An 18,571-nucleotide genomic window follows, 5' to 3' on the forward strand; every position below is an offset into this window, starting at 1 on the left:
TTGCTTCAGTGCTCGGATATATATACAAGAATCATTTTGCCACCAATAAGGGTCTTCTGCCATTATACTGCTGAGGGTGCAATTAAAAAGGAATCTATGTGAAACAGGTTATTACCAGTATTTAGCAACTAATTTGTTAGTTAATGCCTTAACTAAGTCATTCTTTGACTGCAGTGCAAAAGCAACTTCAAGGGGATTATGTGGTATTAAGGTGTGTACTTGGTGGTTCAGAATGGTGACTGACTCCTTTTACAAGGTCTGCCATTATAAATGCATGGCAGAAATATATGAAAAGCCAAGATGGATATCTGTGCTGTAGTCAATTCTTCCACGAAAAGGCCAAAATTAGGCTTCTACATTTTAATCCACAAATGAAAATATTTCTTGCTTACATGGCTATTCACCAGTATACAGACAGCCAGTAGATGTGCCTAGGTGCAAAACCATTAAAAATACATCGTCAGCCCCAAAGATCAATGCTCTCTTTCTCTGCACATTTCAAGGAGGAATTTCTCCACCTCAGATGTAGTCTGGGTTTGTTGGGGTTTTATATCCCTTCACCTGAAGCCTTAGGCTTTGTCTACACTTGTAATTGGTGGACAAAACTTGTGTCATCATGGGTGTTCAACCTCCCGCTTCCCCCCATGACAAAAGCTTTTTCCCCAAGTATGTACTCAGCAAAAGTGCCAACAAACAGCATTCACATGTGCCACCTTTTAGCAACAGGGAGCTGTGCTGACAGAATCTTGTTGCTAAGAGTTGCATAATGTAGACATACACTTAGCGTGACCATATTCTTAGAGCTGCCGGTGGGACATAAGTGAGGGGGGCTGATGCCCTGATGTCAAACTGAGAATTCGCTCTCATGTTTGGCTGGTGGTTCTTGCTCCCATGCTTAGAGTTTAACTAATTGATATCATATGTAGGATTGTGAAGGGATTTTTCCCAGGTCAGATTAGCAAGGCCCTGTGTGGAAGGAGGGTGAGTAGGTGGGTTTCTCCGCAGTACATAGCACGAGTTTTTTGCTAGGATCACTTGGGTATCTCTTACTAAATCAATTCCCTGCCACAGCAGAGGCATTGGGTGGTACCTCACTCCCGCCTAATCTCTGCCTGTGGCTCACTATATTTTTATCTCTTGAGGGCCATCGTACATTGTTCTAATTATGGCTCTCAGGCATGAAGTGGAGTTGGGGCTGGGTGTTTTTAGGGGCCTGCGATATAAAGAAGGTCAGACTAGATGATGTGATGTCCTGCTGGCCTTAAAAATCTATGGTTCCATAAACTTCATTCTTATTTGTTGCCGAGAGCTCAAGCAACTGTTGGAGTTGATGCAGAGCATTTCTCAAAGTGACATTATTAACTTCCTTTCCTTCGTCACTCTTTGCATGGCAGTCAAACAACAGCCCCAAAGGCATCTTTTATGCCACATGCTGTCAAACATTCCTTGACCACAAAATGAAATGGTTTTCTCTGCTCTTTTAGGAAACCATATAAATGCTGTGTTATAAGTCATGTTACCAGACACAGACGTGTCAGTGCCCTATTGACCTCTGCATTCCTTTAATAAAGTACTATGGTTGAAAGTCACCTGTGGTAAGTCATTGTCATTCATGCATGCACTCTTTCTGGTCTTGATTCAAGCAAGGTTCCCTAACATGTAACTAACTTTAGTTACATTTATTGAAATTGATCAGATGACACATCTTCCTTAATTCCAAATATTTGAAAAACAGCAAAAAAAACTCCCAGACAACATTATTTTTAGACCAGCTTTCTTGGTGGCACCGTCATAACATAAGCAACTAGCATAGCTCGATAACACAAGATTTGCTTACAGAGGGAAAAATGAAGAAAATGTACGTAATAAAAATACACATCTGATTAAATGATGTTATGTGACTGCAAGTTTTGGAAAAAAAATGATCCCCACCTGACACAATGTCCCAGGAAGGTTTCAATTGGAGTCCAACATGGAGGAGGCCATTAATCATATTTATCAAGACTGTCTACTGGGGATTTCATGCAGTCAGGGGCATGCGCTGTTCTGCAGCAGTAAGAGGGAGCTATACTAAAACAAACTGACCCCCATTGTATGGGTCACTTGTAGAAACAGAAGACATATTAGAAGTACAGCTGTAGCAGTCCAACGACAAACTAGTCTAGTAGAAGAAAAGTAATAGAAGTGTGTGAGGTAGGCAACCACTGCTATAAATGTACGATGCCGAATCTTGCTTGACTGGCATTGTGTCACTAATGACACAAGCTTCCTTTTCAAAAATTAAGACTTTATTAGCAGTACAATCAAAACAAAGATAACAGTATCATATCCTACAAGGCACTGCATGTATTAAAGGGGAATTATCAGTTTTGAGATCACGTATTGTTTGCTACTTAGAGATGAGCTTTTCATTGTTGGGCTTTTAGACACTCATTGTTTACCAAATAATCAGGGTTGGTTTTTTTTTTTTTTTTTACTTTGCAATTATAGCATCAGGAGCCACAAAGAAGTCCTTAAAGAGCCACAAGCAGCTCCGGAGCCACAGGTTGCAGACCCCAGACGACCACTAAACCCATGGGATGTTTGTGAAATTAAGGGACCTCACCAAATTCAGACAAATACAGATTCTTAATAAGTTAGTTTAATTAGCCTGAATGTATTAGCCTTGGTTTCTCACAACCCAGGGATTGTGACCTAGTTTAGAGGCCCAGGACCACATTACACTATTCCTTTCTTTATGGTTAGACAGAATTGAGTGGGGCTATGTCTTGAAACTTTGTTATAACATGTGGTCATTATATAAAATAAGTAAAGAGCCACTCGATTAGTCCATGCTTGCAGTGTCCTAGAACTGGGGAATATAGTCAATCAATTCCTATCACATGAAAACTCAGGAGGTTCACAGACCTGAATCCATGTATTAGTACTGAACTGAATCCTATTCTCTTTTCTTACACAAGTAAGCCCCAGGGAATTCAACGGGGACATTCTCCTACATAAAATCAAATGAACAGGGTCTCGCTCCTCACGTTCCCTTTTTTGGTTTGGTTCAGAGGCATGATTAACGCTGAGCTGATTTCAAGATGCACAGATTAGATCCCCTGCAATCCTGGTTTGCTCTGTATTGCCATTGCAGAAACCATAGGTCTCGTGTGCCCTCTAGTGCACAAAAGCTGTAGTGGTCAGGGCTACATCCATTCGTTCAGCAATAAAAGATATAGGAGACAAAAGGTCTCACTCCCCCTTTTCACTCCTTGCAATAATCATTTAAATGAGAACAGTAATGCCCAGACATTTCATCACCTTTCCCTTGAACTGTCTTAAAAACTTTCATTTTTTAACAGAACTACAGAAACTTCAGAATACTGGCCAGATGTGGCAATTAGATAATTGCTGCTCGTCTGAATTGAGATTATTGCTCGTTTCAGAGCAAAACAAAGCCTGTGGGACTTCCTCTTTGAAATGATTTTCTGGCCCTCTCTAGCAAGAATTCCTTGTGTGAGTGACATTGGTTTACATTGCCTAACTGGCCTGCCACAGCAAATAATCCTACTTTTTAATGTTTCTCAAAAGACTTCATTTTACAGGTATATGTTATAAAAATAGATATGTTACATATGTGCTTCAAATAATATCTTTCACATACACACAGACTTACACCTGTGCACACAATGGACTGAGGCCATTTCCAGAATGGAGCTTGATGACTACAGTACACCGCAGTATAACTAATTGTGAAAGGATATGACGATTCCTGTAGCTAACCAAAAACTGAAGAGAGAATGTCAACAGACAAAATGCAGTTGCTTACAGATTTTGAAACCACTAGAATGCAAAAATATCTGAGATTCCCCCTCACCCCCTTTCCAAGCAAATCACAAGCATTAGAGTCTCACTTTATGCCTCCACCAGACTACAGGTCAGATTTACACAACTAGTGAGATGCCTAAAAAGATTTTCATACGCACTAAACAGGTTAGGTGCCTAGCTCCCTTCAACTCCATGCTCCTAGCTTCTAAAGTAGGGGTGGGGGACCTGCAGCCCATTAGAGTTCTATGTGTGGCCCAACGGACACTGTGTTTACCATTGCCCACGTGCAGAGTTACCAGATTCGGCTGGTTTCCATCGGTGTAGTTTTTTTAATACCAGTGTTATTAAAGAGACGCACATAAAGCAAGGGCACATGAAGTGAGGTGCTTGTTAATTGCACACAAGGCTGACTCAGGTCAGGTCTACACTAGACATTAAAGTCAATTGTAGGTACAATAAACTGTCGAGTTAGGGCGGGGTTGCATTCCTGCAACCCCCGTGTAACTCAAATTTTCACGAAAGTCAGGGAGGAGGTGGCTCCTCTGGGCTTGCAGAAGCTGGGAAACTGACCAGCCCACCAGGGCTGGTCAGTTTCTGGGCTCCCAGAGTAGCAGGGAGCCATGAACCAGGGGGCAGCCTGGTTTCTGTCTCACTGCTGCTTGTGGGACCAGGGAAACTGGACAACCATGTGCTGGTCAGTTTCCTGGGTCCTGCAAACAGCAGGGAGATTGGAACCAAGCACCAGCCTGGTTCCTGGCTGCCTTGCGCTGGCAGGACCAGGGAAATTGACCAGCTCATGGTTGGTCAGTTTTCCAGTTCCCACCAGTGCAGGGCAGCTGCGAACCAGGCTACCGCTTGGTTCCCAATTCCCTGATGCTTGTGGGACCTGGGAAACTAACCAGCCCACCAGGGTTGGTCAGTTTCATAGGTCCTTCTCCCTGCCTTCACCCAGCTAAGCAGCTGTCGGCCTGACAGCAGCACTGCTCGGGGAAGGCAGGGAGAAAGGGCTCTTAGCCTGCCTCGAGCAGCTGGGCAGGCTGACAGCCGCAGAGCAACTTCAAGTTGTGCTTAACTTGCATTAAAACAAGTTACGCAAACTTGAAGCCGCCTATTTTGAGGGTTCACTGTACGCAATTCCAGCTACGGCAAATGCATAGCTAGAATTGACTTCTCTACAGTTGACTTTACCTGGCCTTTCTCTCTGCCCCCCAGCTGTGGAGGGAGGCTATTTTGACCGGGCTGGAATGCCCCCTGCCCACTGTGCTCCCACAGCCACTGTACACCAGAGCTGGTCCAGCCATGCTGGAGCACCCCCACAGCCCACATCACTCCTGGGCCCCCCCTTACCATGTTGGAGCAGTCCCCTCCCACAGCACCAGGGGGCTGCTGCTGCTCCAGCTCCTACTGGTTAACCATAACTGGTACGCCTCATCCATTCAGAATGAGGGCTTACCAGTTAACCATTAACATCCTTACTTTCTATTTTCTTCTTCGATTCACTCCAGGGCTGGGACAAGCACACAAATTTTAGCCCAGCTGTACTATGTTCAAAGTGACAAATAAGCGGTCTTTGTAAAATCAGCATTTTGCATTTACCACAAAAGTGCCATTTTGGGCTTAGCTAGGTTACTGTGAAGCTACCATTAAACACATGCAGAAACACACACAGTCGTTTGCAGTCGTTTCTCGCACAGTGAGCTGCGGTGAAGAGTGCGATTTAACAAGGTACTTCATTTTCATTTGTGTCACTGAAGGCAGTGTCCATTTAGGACATCTGTTAGAAGGCTGTGAAGTTAGTGTAAATGGAAGAATTCCAAGGAGAACAAGGGATTTGCTCTCTTTTTCCCATGAACTTAACATTATGGAATTTTAACAGCTGTTCTACTTGGTCACAGTTAGTAAAATGAATTATGCAGGAATTAAAACGCTGGCTCAGGTTGCTTGAGTTGAGTCTCAGCAGAAGTGGTGAAGCTGGAGACCTTAAAATGGCTATTTTTTTCTTGCCTCACTGAAAGATTGTTGGAGAGCTTTTTATGGACAAGTTTTTCAGAGCTGGGGAAGGTGCATCATTCACACACACACACCCCTCACCGGCATGATCTAATTTCTACAAAATGGTGTACAGTCACCCTAGAAAGTATCTTTTGTGCTTGGAAATTACTTGAGAATTCCTTATCTCCCCACGGCATTCTGTGTCCTGCCACTCAGCCAGGCAGGAAAGGCTCCTTGAGCAATCACAAAGACATGTCCTCCTTGAGCTCTAGCACAGCAGTTGTTGTCCAGGGGCATGAACGTGGTGATGTTAGCAATGCTACTGCACGCAGGCCCCAGGGCAAGGTGGGAAGGGGTGGAGCCAAGAGCAGAAGAGGTGGAACCAAGGGCAGTCAGTCCTTAGTACCACACTGACCGGGGCTCTGAACCACCCCTCCTCCCTCAGAACTGTGAGGAGCAGGAGAGCAATGCAACCTGGCACTGCAACAGGGCCTAGAGTTCCAGCCACCACCACTGCCACATCTAATCTACCTTGGGTTCTGCAGTGAGTTCAAAGACAGACAGAAGCAAAACAGAGGAAGACGTAGGTACAAAAGGGAAGTGGGCTTCGAGAAGAGAGTCATTAAGGGTATGTCTACAACCATGTCGCTCAATGTCAGCGCATTTGTCAACCCAACATCTCCACGCTCAACAAGCAGGTTTGGCTTCGTGGGCAGGAGCACCCGTAAAGAGCAGAAGTTTTGTTGAGCAAGAGCAAGTGTAGACACAGCCTAAAAGTGGAACGACAACCTTGTGAGAAACCAAAGGGAGACATGCAAAGTAGCCTAGTTAGGAAAGAGTCTTCAGTCATGTCTCAGTTCTCCACTCTGTTCTTCCATTGATGTTGATCAGTTCGTTAGGCCCTGTAAAAAAATTCTAATATCGAAGCCCTCTTTCTTCTGTAACTAAAATGGCTTTGTGCCAGCAAAAGCTGAACAAAGCAAGAAAAGAGATTCTCTACACACTGGGTTCAGAGAGAACTAAGTACATACAAGACAGGGAACACATGGAGATATCCAGTAATGAACGAACACAGGCTTCTGTGGACAGAAGAAAACCTTCTGCTTAAGGAAGGAAGAAATGCTTTCTACAAGCAGGACAGTGCTGAGGGGGGCCATTCCCAGAACAAGTTTCAGCTTTACAGCAGTTCCAGCTAAGAGTTCAATATAAGGGTTTTACTCAGACAATCAAATGGACACTTCACTGCAAAAAGTAGTGTATATTGTCACAGATGTGATTCTCTATGTTAAACAGACAGGGTTTGTTTTTTTTTAAAACAAACAGATCACCTATGATTTGTTTCATTTTGAAAAGAAACCACATTTCATTTGGCAATAATTTTTCTCATTCCATTGGACAGAGACTCCAAAAAAAGCAATATTTCAACCAAAATCAGTTCTGAAGGATCATTTATGAATATACAGAGCAGAAAGGACCTCAATTAAATTTCCGACAAAGTCCTCCTATTTTGGGTAAACAAAGTTATCTCAGAAGGGTCATATACAAAGCTAGGAGAAGGGCCTGGAAATTAATTACCACCCTGACATATGTCATAACAAATTTTAAAGAGACTCGCATCCAGTTGTAACCATGTGTTTTATCTGTTAGTATGCAAAATCTGTGTTCCTTGGCATCTAAATTTATTCATTTATTCAGAACCCCTCAGAGAAATCAAAAAAGCTTGTTGCCCTCTTTTGCCTGCCTGCAGATGAAATCTGAGAGAATAACACATGTTTAGTGAGCCATAAAATAAGTACAAGATGAAGCTATGGTGTGGGGTTATATTTCAGAAAAGCAAGTATCATCTTCACACAAATAACTAATTTTTTTAACATTTGGAAAGGCTCAAATAAATTCTGGCATTAACGTTTGGTGATATTTGAAGCAATGCTATTGAAGCAATGCTATATTTGTGTGGGGGGTTTTTTTTATACTTTATATATTAAGATTTAAAAAATACATATATCTTTAACCCTGAATACAATTTTGGGCATGAAGAACAGTTCTTCAAAGCAATGAAAGCTGCTGAAAGCAGCCTTTCAAATGCTAATTAGTTAGCATGATGGTAATATCAATAATACATCTTTTCTAATGGTAAAAATCTACTCCAAATTTTATAACAGACTAATATTCAGTGCTGATTGCTTAGCTAAGTGACATTTAAGAATAAAATACATTGTGCTACACCTAACTAAAAACAGGAGGTGAAACAATTTGGAAGAACATATGAACTATTACTTTCAGAGGGAACTGATCCTGTTTTCTTCTCTAAAACGTTCAGAATAAAATTTCTACTTTTGCAAATACCAAACATGCACAATAAGTTTATCTAGGCAAAAGCATTCTGTTTAAACGTGCGAGGAAGTGTTAAGATTAAAGTTACAGTATAACTGTTGTGAATCCTCTGAACAGCCCTATGGAGTGGGAATACATATTCATTTTGCACTCTCCAGATAAGAGCTACAGGGAAGTCACAGACAGAACACATTCACTGAAAAACTGCTTCGAGAGCACAATCAGATTCCTGGGGGCAAATCTCTGCTCCCACACACAGTTCCCCTCTGTTCAGCACACCTTCACGAAGAATCAATTACAGGATCAGACCCAAAACCCCAAGGAGTACCCAGAGAGAGTAACAATACTGACAATGCACGCGGATCTGCCCTTGCTCCCAATTAAGTCATTGGGAACAGACAGGGCCCACAAAATTCAAGGGACGGATTTTTCATTCCTTTTAAAAGAAGCCTCTCTCTTTGCCAAAGTTTAGCAACAACACATTAAAGAAAGTACAAATCCTGAAACTGACCAACGTTTTTAACCTTTAAAAATGACTTTTAGCATAGCTGAGTAAAGTGCTGTACTTTCTGTGTTTATTCTTCAGCATTCCTTGGATTTATGGTCAAAGAAAGCTGGATTACATTTGTATGTCCTACGGTAAAAAGCTGTACGTATTTCTTACACAGAAACACTAAGGACCAGATTGTGTGTGTGTGTACGTATGTATATATTTTTCAATTAATACACACACACACACACACACACACACACACACACACACACACACACACACACACACACACACACTGAGTGGCACTATTAACAGATGCATGTCACAAAACTTACACAATTTTACCATGACAGGTTGAACCTCTCTAGTCCAGCACTCTCTGACCTGGCACCATTCATGATCTGGCACGATTTTAGTTAGCTAGATGCCCATTTAACATAGGTGTGGCCAAGTTTCCTACAGTCCCATAAACTTTGTTTACAGCCACCAGTCCTGGAGCTCAGTGTTCTCTGCTGTTATGTAACTATTTTACCCCTAACTGTCTTCTAAGAGCCTTGTAAGCAGTGGAAGTGTAAGTAATGCTGCTAGAAAATACTCACCACCTGTGGCTGATCAAATTCTCTGGTTCAACACTGGTCAGGCCCCAAAAATGCTGTACTAGACAAGTTTGACCTGTACTTCAGTTTGTACTTCTTCATAACTGATACATTTCCATTTGATTAGTGCCATGTAGCATCAAAATTAAGAGGACTGAGGCACAGATTAGTTCCCACCTGCATAACGTAGGCCTGTTTTATCCAGGCTCACATTACAAACCTATAACGAGTAAACTTAGAGTCAAATATTTTTATTGAAAGCTTGCAGAACTGTTTTATGCAGCTGTACCGCGGTTTCTTTCTCCCAGCAAGATATGCTAAAGTGCAACAGAACAATTTTAAAACAGAAAGCAAAAGTTTTACCTCTCTTAATACCGTGCTTTTATAACCTCGATAAAGACCTTGAATACCCTGTAAAGCAACAAATAAAAGCTTCAGCTATAGGGACTTATATTAGCAGATACTATAATTTATTGATGATTAACTACATGACAGGTGTAACAGTCTTATTGAGACCAAAACCTGAGCAGCTAAGGAATTGACCACATTGATAATAGCATTGTTGTACACTATCTTTCAAAGTTTGCCCCTTAAGTGGTTTTCAGCTTCCTTTCAAAGCATGTTTAACCAGTGCTAAGAATAATCAGACACACCCATGCACGTCTAGTAGAAAACATACCTGTAACTTGACTCAGAAGAGCAGGAAAGCAAAGAAATACATTACAGTTGGGTCTCAACATTCGTGAGGGTTCTGTGTTGAGAATCCTCATGAATGTTGAATTTCACAAATATGGCAGCCGTCTGCCTGGAGCCCAGCTGCCAGTGCTCCTTTCCGAGGTCCTGGGGGAAGCGGCAGCTCATGAATAATTGAATTTGTGAACCGTAAATTTGTGAATGTTGAGACCCTACTGTATTTTATACTTTGACATATTATTTGCCATGTGCAACTGAGGAAAGCCTTCACTCCTCCAAATGCATACACAAGCAGCGTAGCAGGATGTTCAAGTTAAATGGGACACATGACAAGCTGGCCACATGTCTGGTTTCTTATCTGCCCTGGTTTAGAGTCACCGTCAGGAAAGATTTTTAAATGTTTTATTTGTAACCAGACGATAGAATCTGGGCACTGAATATATATCAGAGTTCAGTACTTCCATGACACTATCTCAAACATCGGTAGACCTTGTGAGTCATAGACAGGATGTTGGTAGAAGAGACGAGGAAAAGCAAATATTATTTTCCAATAATTGGAGTCAGCAGAGAGCAGAGTCTGGTGAGGTCAGTTTAAAAATCCCACTAGCCCAGCTATGAAGTCTGCCCATCATGGCTCAACAGAAGGCCAACAAAGGTGGAAAAATTTAGACCTGACACCTGAAAGGTGCTGACAGGAAGAAGTCTCCAGAGCTCATCCTCAGAAATTTAGCAACTCCCACTCCCCCGCTTTACAGGTGGGTCAAGTTCAGCATACAAAATCTATGAGATTTTTTTCAAAATGTAGGTCGTTGGCATTCAGGGCTTTTGCAAAATAAAAAGTGATCCAAAATAGAGAGTACTGAAGTGCCTATCCCACAGATTAAATATTGTACGCTAATGCAAAAGGAGTTTGCTAAATGTATTCACTCAGCCTTTCCTTGGCAGCCTTTTTTTGGTTTTTGGAGGAACTTTAGGTTGCTGGGTATTTTTATTTTTTAAAAGTTGGAGGGAAAAGGAATTGCCCAGAAACAGACTTCACAGCATGAAGAACATTACCAAGTAGAATTTGTAAAGCTGCTTTACAGTCCTATCATCTTGAATCTCGGATGGTAAAGTTGCGGACAGGGCAGGTGGAGTCCTAAAAAGTCTGAAACAGTTTGAGCAACAACTGGGGAGCTGAGCATATCAATGCTGCTAGGCAAATTTCAACTACAGAAAGAAAGACAGGGCCATTGGTTAGGGTAGCAGTGTCCAGTAGGAATTCAAAGCTCGCCACACTTGTGGTTGTCGTCTTTCCATATTCGCCACATTATATTATACAAATCTTTATTAAGTAATATTGGAAAAATAAATATCTTCTGGCCATTGAATTCACAAAAAACTGTGAGCTGACCATCACAGACACAAGTATGGCAACATGACTCATTGCAGCAAAGAAGGGCTAACTACAGAAAGGCTTCGAATCCTACGTTGTCTGTAACAACCACCTCCCGGTGCAGCTGCGGGTGGCGCAGCTCCAGCTGTTCCCCGTGAGTAGCACACAGACAGAGGTGCTGTCCCCACACGTTAGAAGGTGTGACACCAAACCCCCATCCTTGCCATGCCCTGCAAAGCTCCCTTTCAGTATGGGTGGTGTCAGTGCCCGCAGGGGTTCCCTGCTGGCTTGCAGGCTGCCTCTCCTGCGTGAGCACCTGTGCCAATTGTCTTGAGCACGTGTGATGGATTCAAAGAACCATTATTTCTTATGAGTTAGGTACACATGTATTCACCACAACACTGTGTCCTATTCACCCCACGTGGTGAGTAGCAAATGTATTAGACACCGCGGGGTTAGGGCTCCAGCATAGGACTTGGGAGAGCCGGCTTCAAGCCCCTGCTCTACTAAAGACTCTGTATGATTAGGGCAGGTCACTTAGCCTCCATGCCTCAGCTTCCACAACTTTAAAATGGGGATAATAGCATTACCCTACTCACCATTGTGAGGCTAAAGATGTTAAAGACTGTGAGGAACTCGGACACAATGGTGATGGAGGCCAAATAAGTACCCAAGACTGACAAATTACACGGAAGGTTGAAAAAGATGCGACAGGGACAGCATGTTCCTTTATGGAGACAGAAATGATAACCTCCAAACTACACTTCGGGGCTTGACTCCGTGGCGTGGCAATGCACGCTACAAAGGAGTGATTTCTAAAGTGCACTAACATGTTGCTCACTAGTTGTTCCATGTATGCACTCAAAGTGCTTTTCAGTACCACATTAAAGCACAATTGGCAACCTGTAGTGCACACCAGTGGGGTCTACGTGAACCAATTAATGCAAAACGGGTTAGTGACTTTAGCAATCACACCTTCGTACAGGGCATCTCTAGTGCCCTGACCTACATTTATGGAGCAAAGCAGAAGACAGCCAGAACCACAGTAGCAAAAAAACAGGCAAAGAGGACCCTGAAATCAGAAGGCATTTTAAAATAGTCCTTGGCTGGTACAGTCTCTCCAGGGTCCTTATTTCTGGGAACACAAGACTCCAGAGACATCAAGGGAAGCTTTTTGCAGTTTGGGGTCTCAGCTGCCACTCCACCACCACCACCTTTGAAACTGAAAATCAATCTCTTGCTCCCCCATTTATTGCCCAGTATTTCTTTTATTAACTGAGGTTGTTGGCTCAGAATTTCATAGCCAGATTCCTGGTCAGTTGCAGATCTCAAAGCGCAAAGCTCTGATGACTTCCTCAGACAGGGGAAAGATCCTATTGGCTTGAAAGGACAAAGAGGAATCTTGCTGATGCTCCTGGGTAGTATCCAGGAAACCCCCGAGACACCTCCTTATAGGGAGTAAAGGGCATCAGTATCAACTTGTTTATATTTGGAAATGCAGGAAGCCGAGCTTAGAGGCTTTGCACCTACCAGCTCCACTTGCTCCTGGTGTAGAGGTACAAAGAGAACCCACTCTGCAGGAAGGGACTCAGTTTTTGTGACAGGCCTCAGGCTTGAGCTAATCACTCAGGTTAAGAGACAACTGGCTGTGGGGATATTAGGGACCCATGTGAAATGCTCTCCCTAACAATGGGCTTTAAAGTAAATCTTCTTGGGTTGTCCCTTGTGCCTATCACACACAAGGAGAAAGCAAAGGACCCAGTAGTCCCAGCTGTAATAAAGGACCCAGTAGATCCAGCAGTACCATAAACATTATGCTAATGTTCTTAGTGGAAAACCCATGAGACTTTAAATGTATTAATTCATTAACCTTAGTTGTAACACAGATAGCTCTGCTACTAATGAGGCAGTGGAACCAGCAGACTGATTTGAAGGAGTTAGATTAGTGCATATAACATTACAGAGGATTAAACCCATGTTTCCAGATGCGGATGCCCAGATATGAAGAGGACACCACATAACTTGCTAACATTCCATTCCAGTGTAACACACCAACAACTCTTAGCCAAAGGACAGTGTTGGAAAGTTGCTAGGAACATACAGCTCAGGAGTTGCAGAATGGTTGGAAGAGGCTACAGTTTGTACATTGTGATCAGGCCTTACCTCTTGATATAAGGTGTTGGAAAGAACTTTAAAGGTACTGGATGAAGGAGAAACTTGAGCCCTCTGCTTCACAACTTCAGAAGGAACCCGTATAAGACAAGCAACCTGTAAAAGAAGCATATAATTAGACTGCACACCCTGAGTCCACTTCCCTTATAAAGTTAATTTGTTTTCTTTTCCTTCCTTGCAGTGAGACCTGCAAAAAAAGGAGAAACAGTTGGTATATTTCTGAGTCACACATAAAAATTTCTGGCAAGACACTTACTTACTCACTGTCAGTGCTGTGTGCTTGCTGAAATCAGAATGCACAATGCTACACTAAGGAAAAACTGAAATGGCCTCCACAGGCATTTCCATTTGAAAGAGATTCTCAAAGCAGAAGTGGATTCGGGGTGAGGGCTCATTAAAGAAAGGGACAAAGTTTGAAAAGTTATTCTGAAGACCTAGGAACCCTTCCCAAAGTTAGCACTGTAAACAGACATGTGGATCAACTTTCCTCCAAGCCAATTTGCGGGTGGTTGTTTTGTAACATTACGTCTTCTAGTGACCGAGAGAGAGGAACACTCCCCTGAGCAGTGAATGGAAATAAAAATATTTATTGTCAAGAGTCCCTTCAAACGCAGGGAGAAGCAAATGCTGACACTGATGTTTCCTTCTCTCTTCAACCAAAAGCCCTGCCATCCCAGGAGGAGAGTCTCAGGCCTGGGTGCCCTTGCAAGCAGGGGCTCTCCAGACTTTATCAAGAAGTTTGTCACCTGTTACTGCTAAACTCTACAATCTGAGCTCAGTTAAGATTGCACATGTGCAGTTTTAGAGCACCGGAGCCACAGGCACAGGGTCGATCTTCCAGAGTTCAGTTTCATGCACCTGGTAGAGATGCGTGAAACTGAAACAAAAAAGCAATCCAGCAACACTTTAAAGACTAACAAATTAATGTATTAGGTTGGCAGTCAACCCCTCTTCTCCTCACGATAGGTTGACAGGAGAGTTTCTCCCATCGACTTCCCTCCAGGGAGGGGAAACTGAGCAGAGCAGCAGCCTTGGTCAGTTTCCTGGCACCAGCCAGTGGAGGGGAACCAGGGGCAGCCTAGCTCCCAGCTTCCCTCCACTCCTTGGAGCCAGGAAACTCAACAGGGCTACTGCCCTGCTCAGTTTCCCTGTTCTACAAGCGGAGGGGAGCCAGGAACCAGACTGCCACATGGCTCCCAGCTCCCTGCCACTCCAGTGACCAGGAAAGTGCTCCTGTCTGGGGCAGCAGCCTGACTCGCAGATACTGCCCGACAGGAGCAGCTGTGCTGCCTCTGACAGGAGCGGTTGCCTACTCCTGTCAGGGATGGCAGTCACATTAACCTGAGATAAGTGCAACTTGATTGCACATATCTCAAGGGTTTACTGTAACTGAGTATTTTCAAAAATTAAGGACTAGACTGTGCCCCAGGTTGAGGCTTTTTGAAATTACACCAGCAGCGTCAAGAGGGTAACAACTGCCCCTAGTACATTTTTCCAGTCAGAGAGGGTTTTCCTTTCTGGTACAGAACTGATAATATGTCTTCACTATCCGGAAGTGCGGTCAGGTCAGAGTTGAACTTTCAGGGTTCAATTCTGCATGCCCATTAGGGACACACAAAATCAAACTATGAAGGGTTGACAGTCAACAGTCAACCCCTATACTCAACAGTATTGCAAGGAGTAAGGAAGGTCCATGGGAGACTTTCTCCCATTGACCTCCCTCTGTGAGGACGGCCAAGTAAGCTGATTGCAGATAAGCTGATACCAGGTACAATGAACTTTAAGGTCTAGTGGAAACCTGGCCTGACACAATGACTTTGCACCAGCTCCCTTTGTGGGCGCTGATAAACAGGGCAGTCAGAGGGTAGTAAGAGACTTGGTCAGTGCACTTGCACTCTGGTTGTGCTTATGTAATGGCCTATAAGTGTCTTCTGGCCTTCAAACCAATCTCCCCATCAGAAGCAAGCTCCCCACAGACTGGACCACTTAAAATGGCCTCAGACCATGCCAGAACAACGAATTGCCAATGAGCATCTCCTTTGCTACAAGGACCAAAATCCCCCACAACACACCTGTGAACATCCCTGTCACAGCAGGGGGTGTACTTCATCCAATGCACTAAACAGGTCTGTGACGAAAAACTGGGCATCGCTATGCTCTCAAATGAACTCTCTCAGAAAAAACGGTAAGACGAAAACCTACCTTGTCCCACGGGTGAACACTTTTCACAAAGCGTTCGTTCCATAACTGACCTCTCAATCCTTATACTTGAAGGAAATCCAATCTTCTGTTTCACCTGAGCGGTGACCCTCTGGGCACATCTAAACCACAAGGTAAGCCCAGGCTCGGGGCTGGCCTACACTTAAAACCCTGCTTCGCTGGCGCAGAGGCACTGCCGTAGCACTTTAACGACGATGCTCCAAGCCAATGGGAGAGCATCTCTCCCATCACATCTGCACTGGTGCGTTCATCGTGAAAACTTTTGTTGCTCAGAAGCATGTAAAAACACCTCCCCACAACGACAACAGTTTTAATAACTACAAGTGCTGGTGTGCACAGTGCTTCATCGGCAGCAGCCAGGCCCACGCTGGTAAAGCTACAGGTTGAATCTCTCTAGTCCAACGCTATCTGTAATCCAGCGTAATTTCAGTTAGCTGGATAATCACTTATCATGGGTGTCACCAAGTTTCCAGTGTCCCATAAAGTTTGTTTCCAGCCACCAGCCCTAGTTCTCAGTGTTCCATGCTGTTATTTAGCTGTAATTTACCCCCTAAATGTCTTCTTAGAGCCCACTGAGCAGTGGAAGCGTCAGTAATGCTGCTAGACAATACTGCCCTCCCGTGGTCTGGCAAATTCTCTGATTTGACAGCAGTCAGGTCCTGAGGGTGCTGGGTTAGCGAGGTTCATCCCGTACCAGGTTTTATTTTGTCACTCAGAGAGCTCTCCCCCAGTGATTTAGAGTGGCCACACAGCGCATCTTACCATGGCCTGGCTGCAGTGGGGCAGTTGCAATGGCACAGCCACTCCACTGTAAGGTGCACTGAGTAGGCACAGCTTTATTTAATGCACCTGCATGAGAGACAGTAGTGTGTGGGCAGGAGAAGCTCTCTCAAACACCTAATGCTGTCTACACCCGCACTTAGTTGGAATTGAGGGGTGTGGATTATTCACACCTCTGAGCAACGTAGTTATGCTAAAGTAATTCTGTAGTGTAGATCATGACTCAGACTCAGTCCAAACCCCCTTTTTGTCTGCGTGCGTATCTGTCAGGGTCCTAGGACTCTGAAGAGATGAAGAGTTGCCAAGACCAGAAGAGTTGTGTATTAGCTTTAGAGATTGTCGCTCTCCAACAGAAGTTGGTCTGACAAAAGCTATTATCCCATGCACCCTGTCTCGCCAATATCCTAGGACCAACACAGCAACAATGCTGCAGCATATAAAAGTCTTATCCATCAACATAACTTTAAAAGCATGGGGCTACTGTGGACTGCACTGGGGGTTGATGCTAGAATATGAGAGAGCAAAGGTGACTTAGATCTACCTTAGCCTAGTACAGGAAAGGAGCACTTGAAAATCTGGTTCCAAAATGAAGTTAAAATTAAATGGGTTTTAAAAGTTTTGGCATTCAGAGGCAAGTGTACATAATACAAAAAAAGTAACCTGGAAGAAATCTATTTCTCCAAAAAGAAATTCAAAGACTCAAAGTTTACAAATAAATTAAGCAACTAACTTGTATACTTTAATATCCATCTTGAAAATGTTAACATTAGTAGCTTGTTGTCAAATTGACAAGTTGTGCAAATTGAATAAGCATAACTGGTAGCTTGTACGGCTACAATTTTCCTTCTGAACATGGCATAAAGTTTAATTCTACATTCAAAAGTGGCAAAGAAATGAATTCTCTTGTAACTTGCAAGTACAACAGGATGAGCTAGCAATAGTCAAGAGTCATTTCAAATAGGTACCACTCCATGTGTGCTTCCATTCCAGAGGTCAAAAAGAACAAATGACCCCAATATGCCAAGAAAATAAGAATTGTCAACTTTTTTTTGTAGTTCTGCATAAATATTTATAGAACTTCATGCTTCATAAGACTCCATGTTCTTAAATTAGCTTTTCATTCCTTAAAAGTATGGAGGCAGGAAGAAAACTTTAAAAAGGCTTTGAGATGAAAAACAATCTACACAGCCAAGGGGGTACAAAGAGCCCAGCGTGGCTTCCTGACTTCCGTGGCGTTGCAATTTTGGCATGAGAGGGGTGGCTACGAATTAATGTATCTATCTATTTTCTCCAGATATTTGCAGTGTCTTCCATTTTTTTTTCATATTACCTTTGATGTTTTTCCAATTTGAATTTGTGCTACAAGGGAATATTTCACTGCACAAGAACAAAACAAGGGACTACATTGTACTGGTCTGAAAGAAAGTAAAAGCTAATGTCTTCCCACGATCTATTGTCAGATTGGTTCCATAGGACACTCTTTGCTCACAAGTTTGTGTACGACAACTGTTGCAGCTAGACAGAACTCTGACATTTTTATTGCACCTCTGAACTTATCCCTTGTTACCTTATTGTTTTTGCATGTGTATCTCAGATCAGTAACAACTAAGAATTCTTCTGATGTGATCCGAGCCCATGCCTTCAAAGGGAAAGCATGCAAAATTAATGTCACACCTGCCTGTTGGGCCACAGGATGAAAAAGCAACCACCTCAATTTCAGTGAAGGGAGGGGGGTTCAATTGATTTAACACACTCAGACTGAAAGCACTTCAGCAGCTTACAGGTAACACAAAACGAATTAAGATAATGCAATCAATACACATCCTATCATTTGCTTTCTTAGCATAGAGAGTACTTTGTACTAGTGATGCTTTTCATCCACAAACAATGGCCTTCAGCTTTAAATGACTATTGACCTAGAAGAGTCCAGTGTAAAATTTTAAGTTACATGAGTACATCTGTCCCTCACATATGCCCCAAGTTTCAGATTTCTCAGGATTAAATCTTCAATGGTAGGCCAAGATCTCCTAATGAGGTCCACAAAGGCAGTCTCTCTGCACATGCCCAGAACTCACTGCTGTACTGGGGACTTAGGGAACCCAAAGA

The 18,571-nt window shown here is 43.2% G+C and overlaps 1 protein-coding gene across 4 annotated transcripts in view; it reads right to left on the reverse strand.

Moving 5' to 3' along the window:
* Positions 1–18,571, reverse strand: part of SLC25A26 (solute carrier family 25 member 26) — a 166,223-nt gene that overhangs the window by 110,373 nt on the left and 37,279 nt on the right. For 2 of the 4 annotated variants that reach the window (XM_075005835.1, XM_075005834.1), the window contains exons 4-5: positions 13,457–13,561; positions 9,589–9,636 (exon numbers count right to left, since the gene is read on the reverse strand). The exons of 1 other annotated variant lie outside the window; for it this stretch is intronic. In XM_075005835.1, the coding sequence (XP_074861936.1) occupies positions 9,589–9,636; positions 13,457–13,561 (153 nt within the window). The remainder of the gene's footprint in view (positions 1–9,588; positions 9,637–13,456; positions 13,562–18,571) is intronic. One more of the 4 variants, XM_075005836.1, reaches the window with a different exon arrangement.

This window comes from Carettochelys insculpta, chromosome 11 (genome assembly GCF_033958435.1).
Source record: "Carettochelys insculpta isolate YL-2023 chromosome 11, ASM3395843v1, whole genome shotgun sequence".
NCBI lineage: Eukaryota > Metazoa > Chordata > Testudines > Carettochelyidae > Carettochelys > Carettochelys insculpta.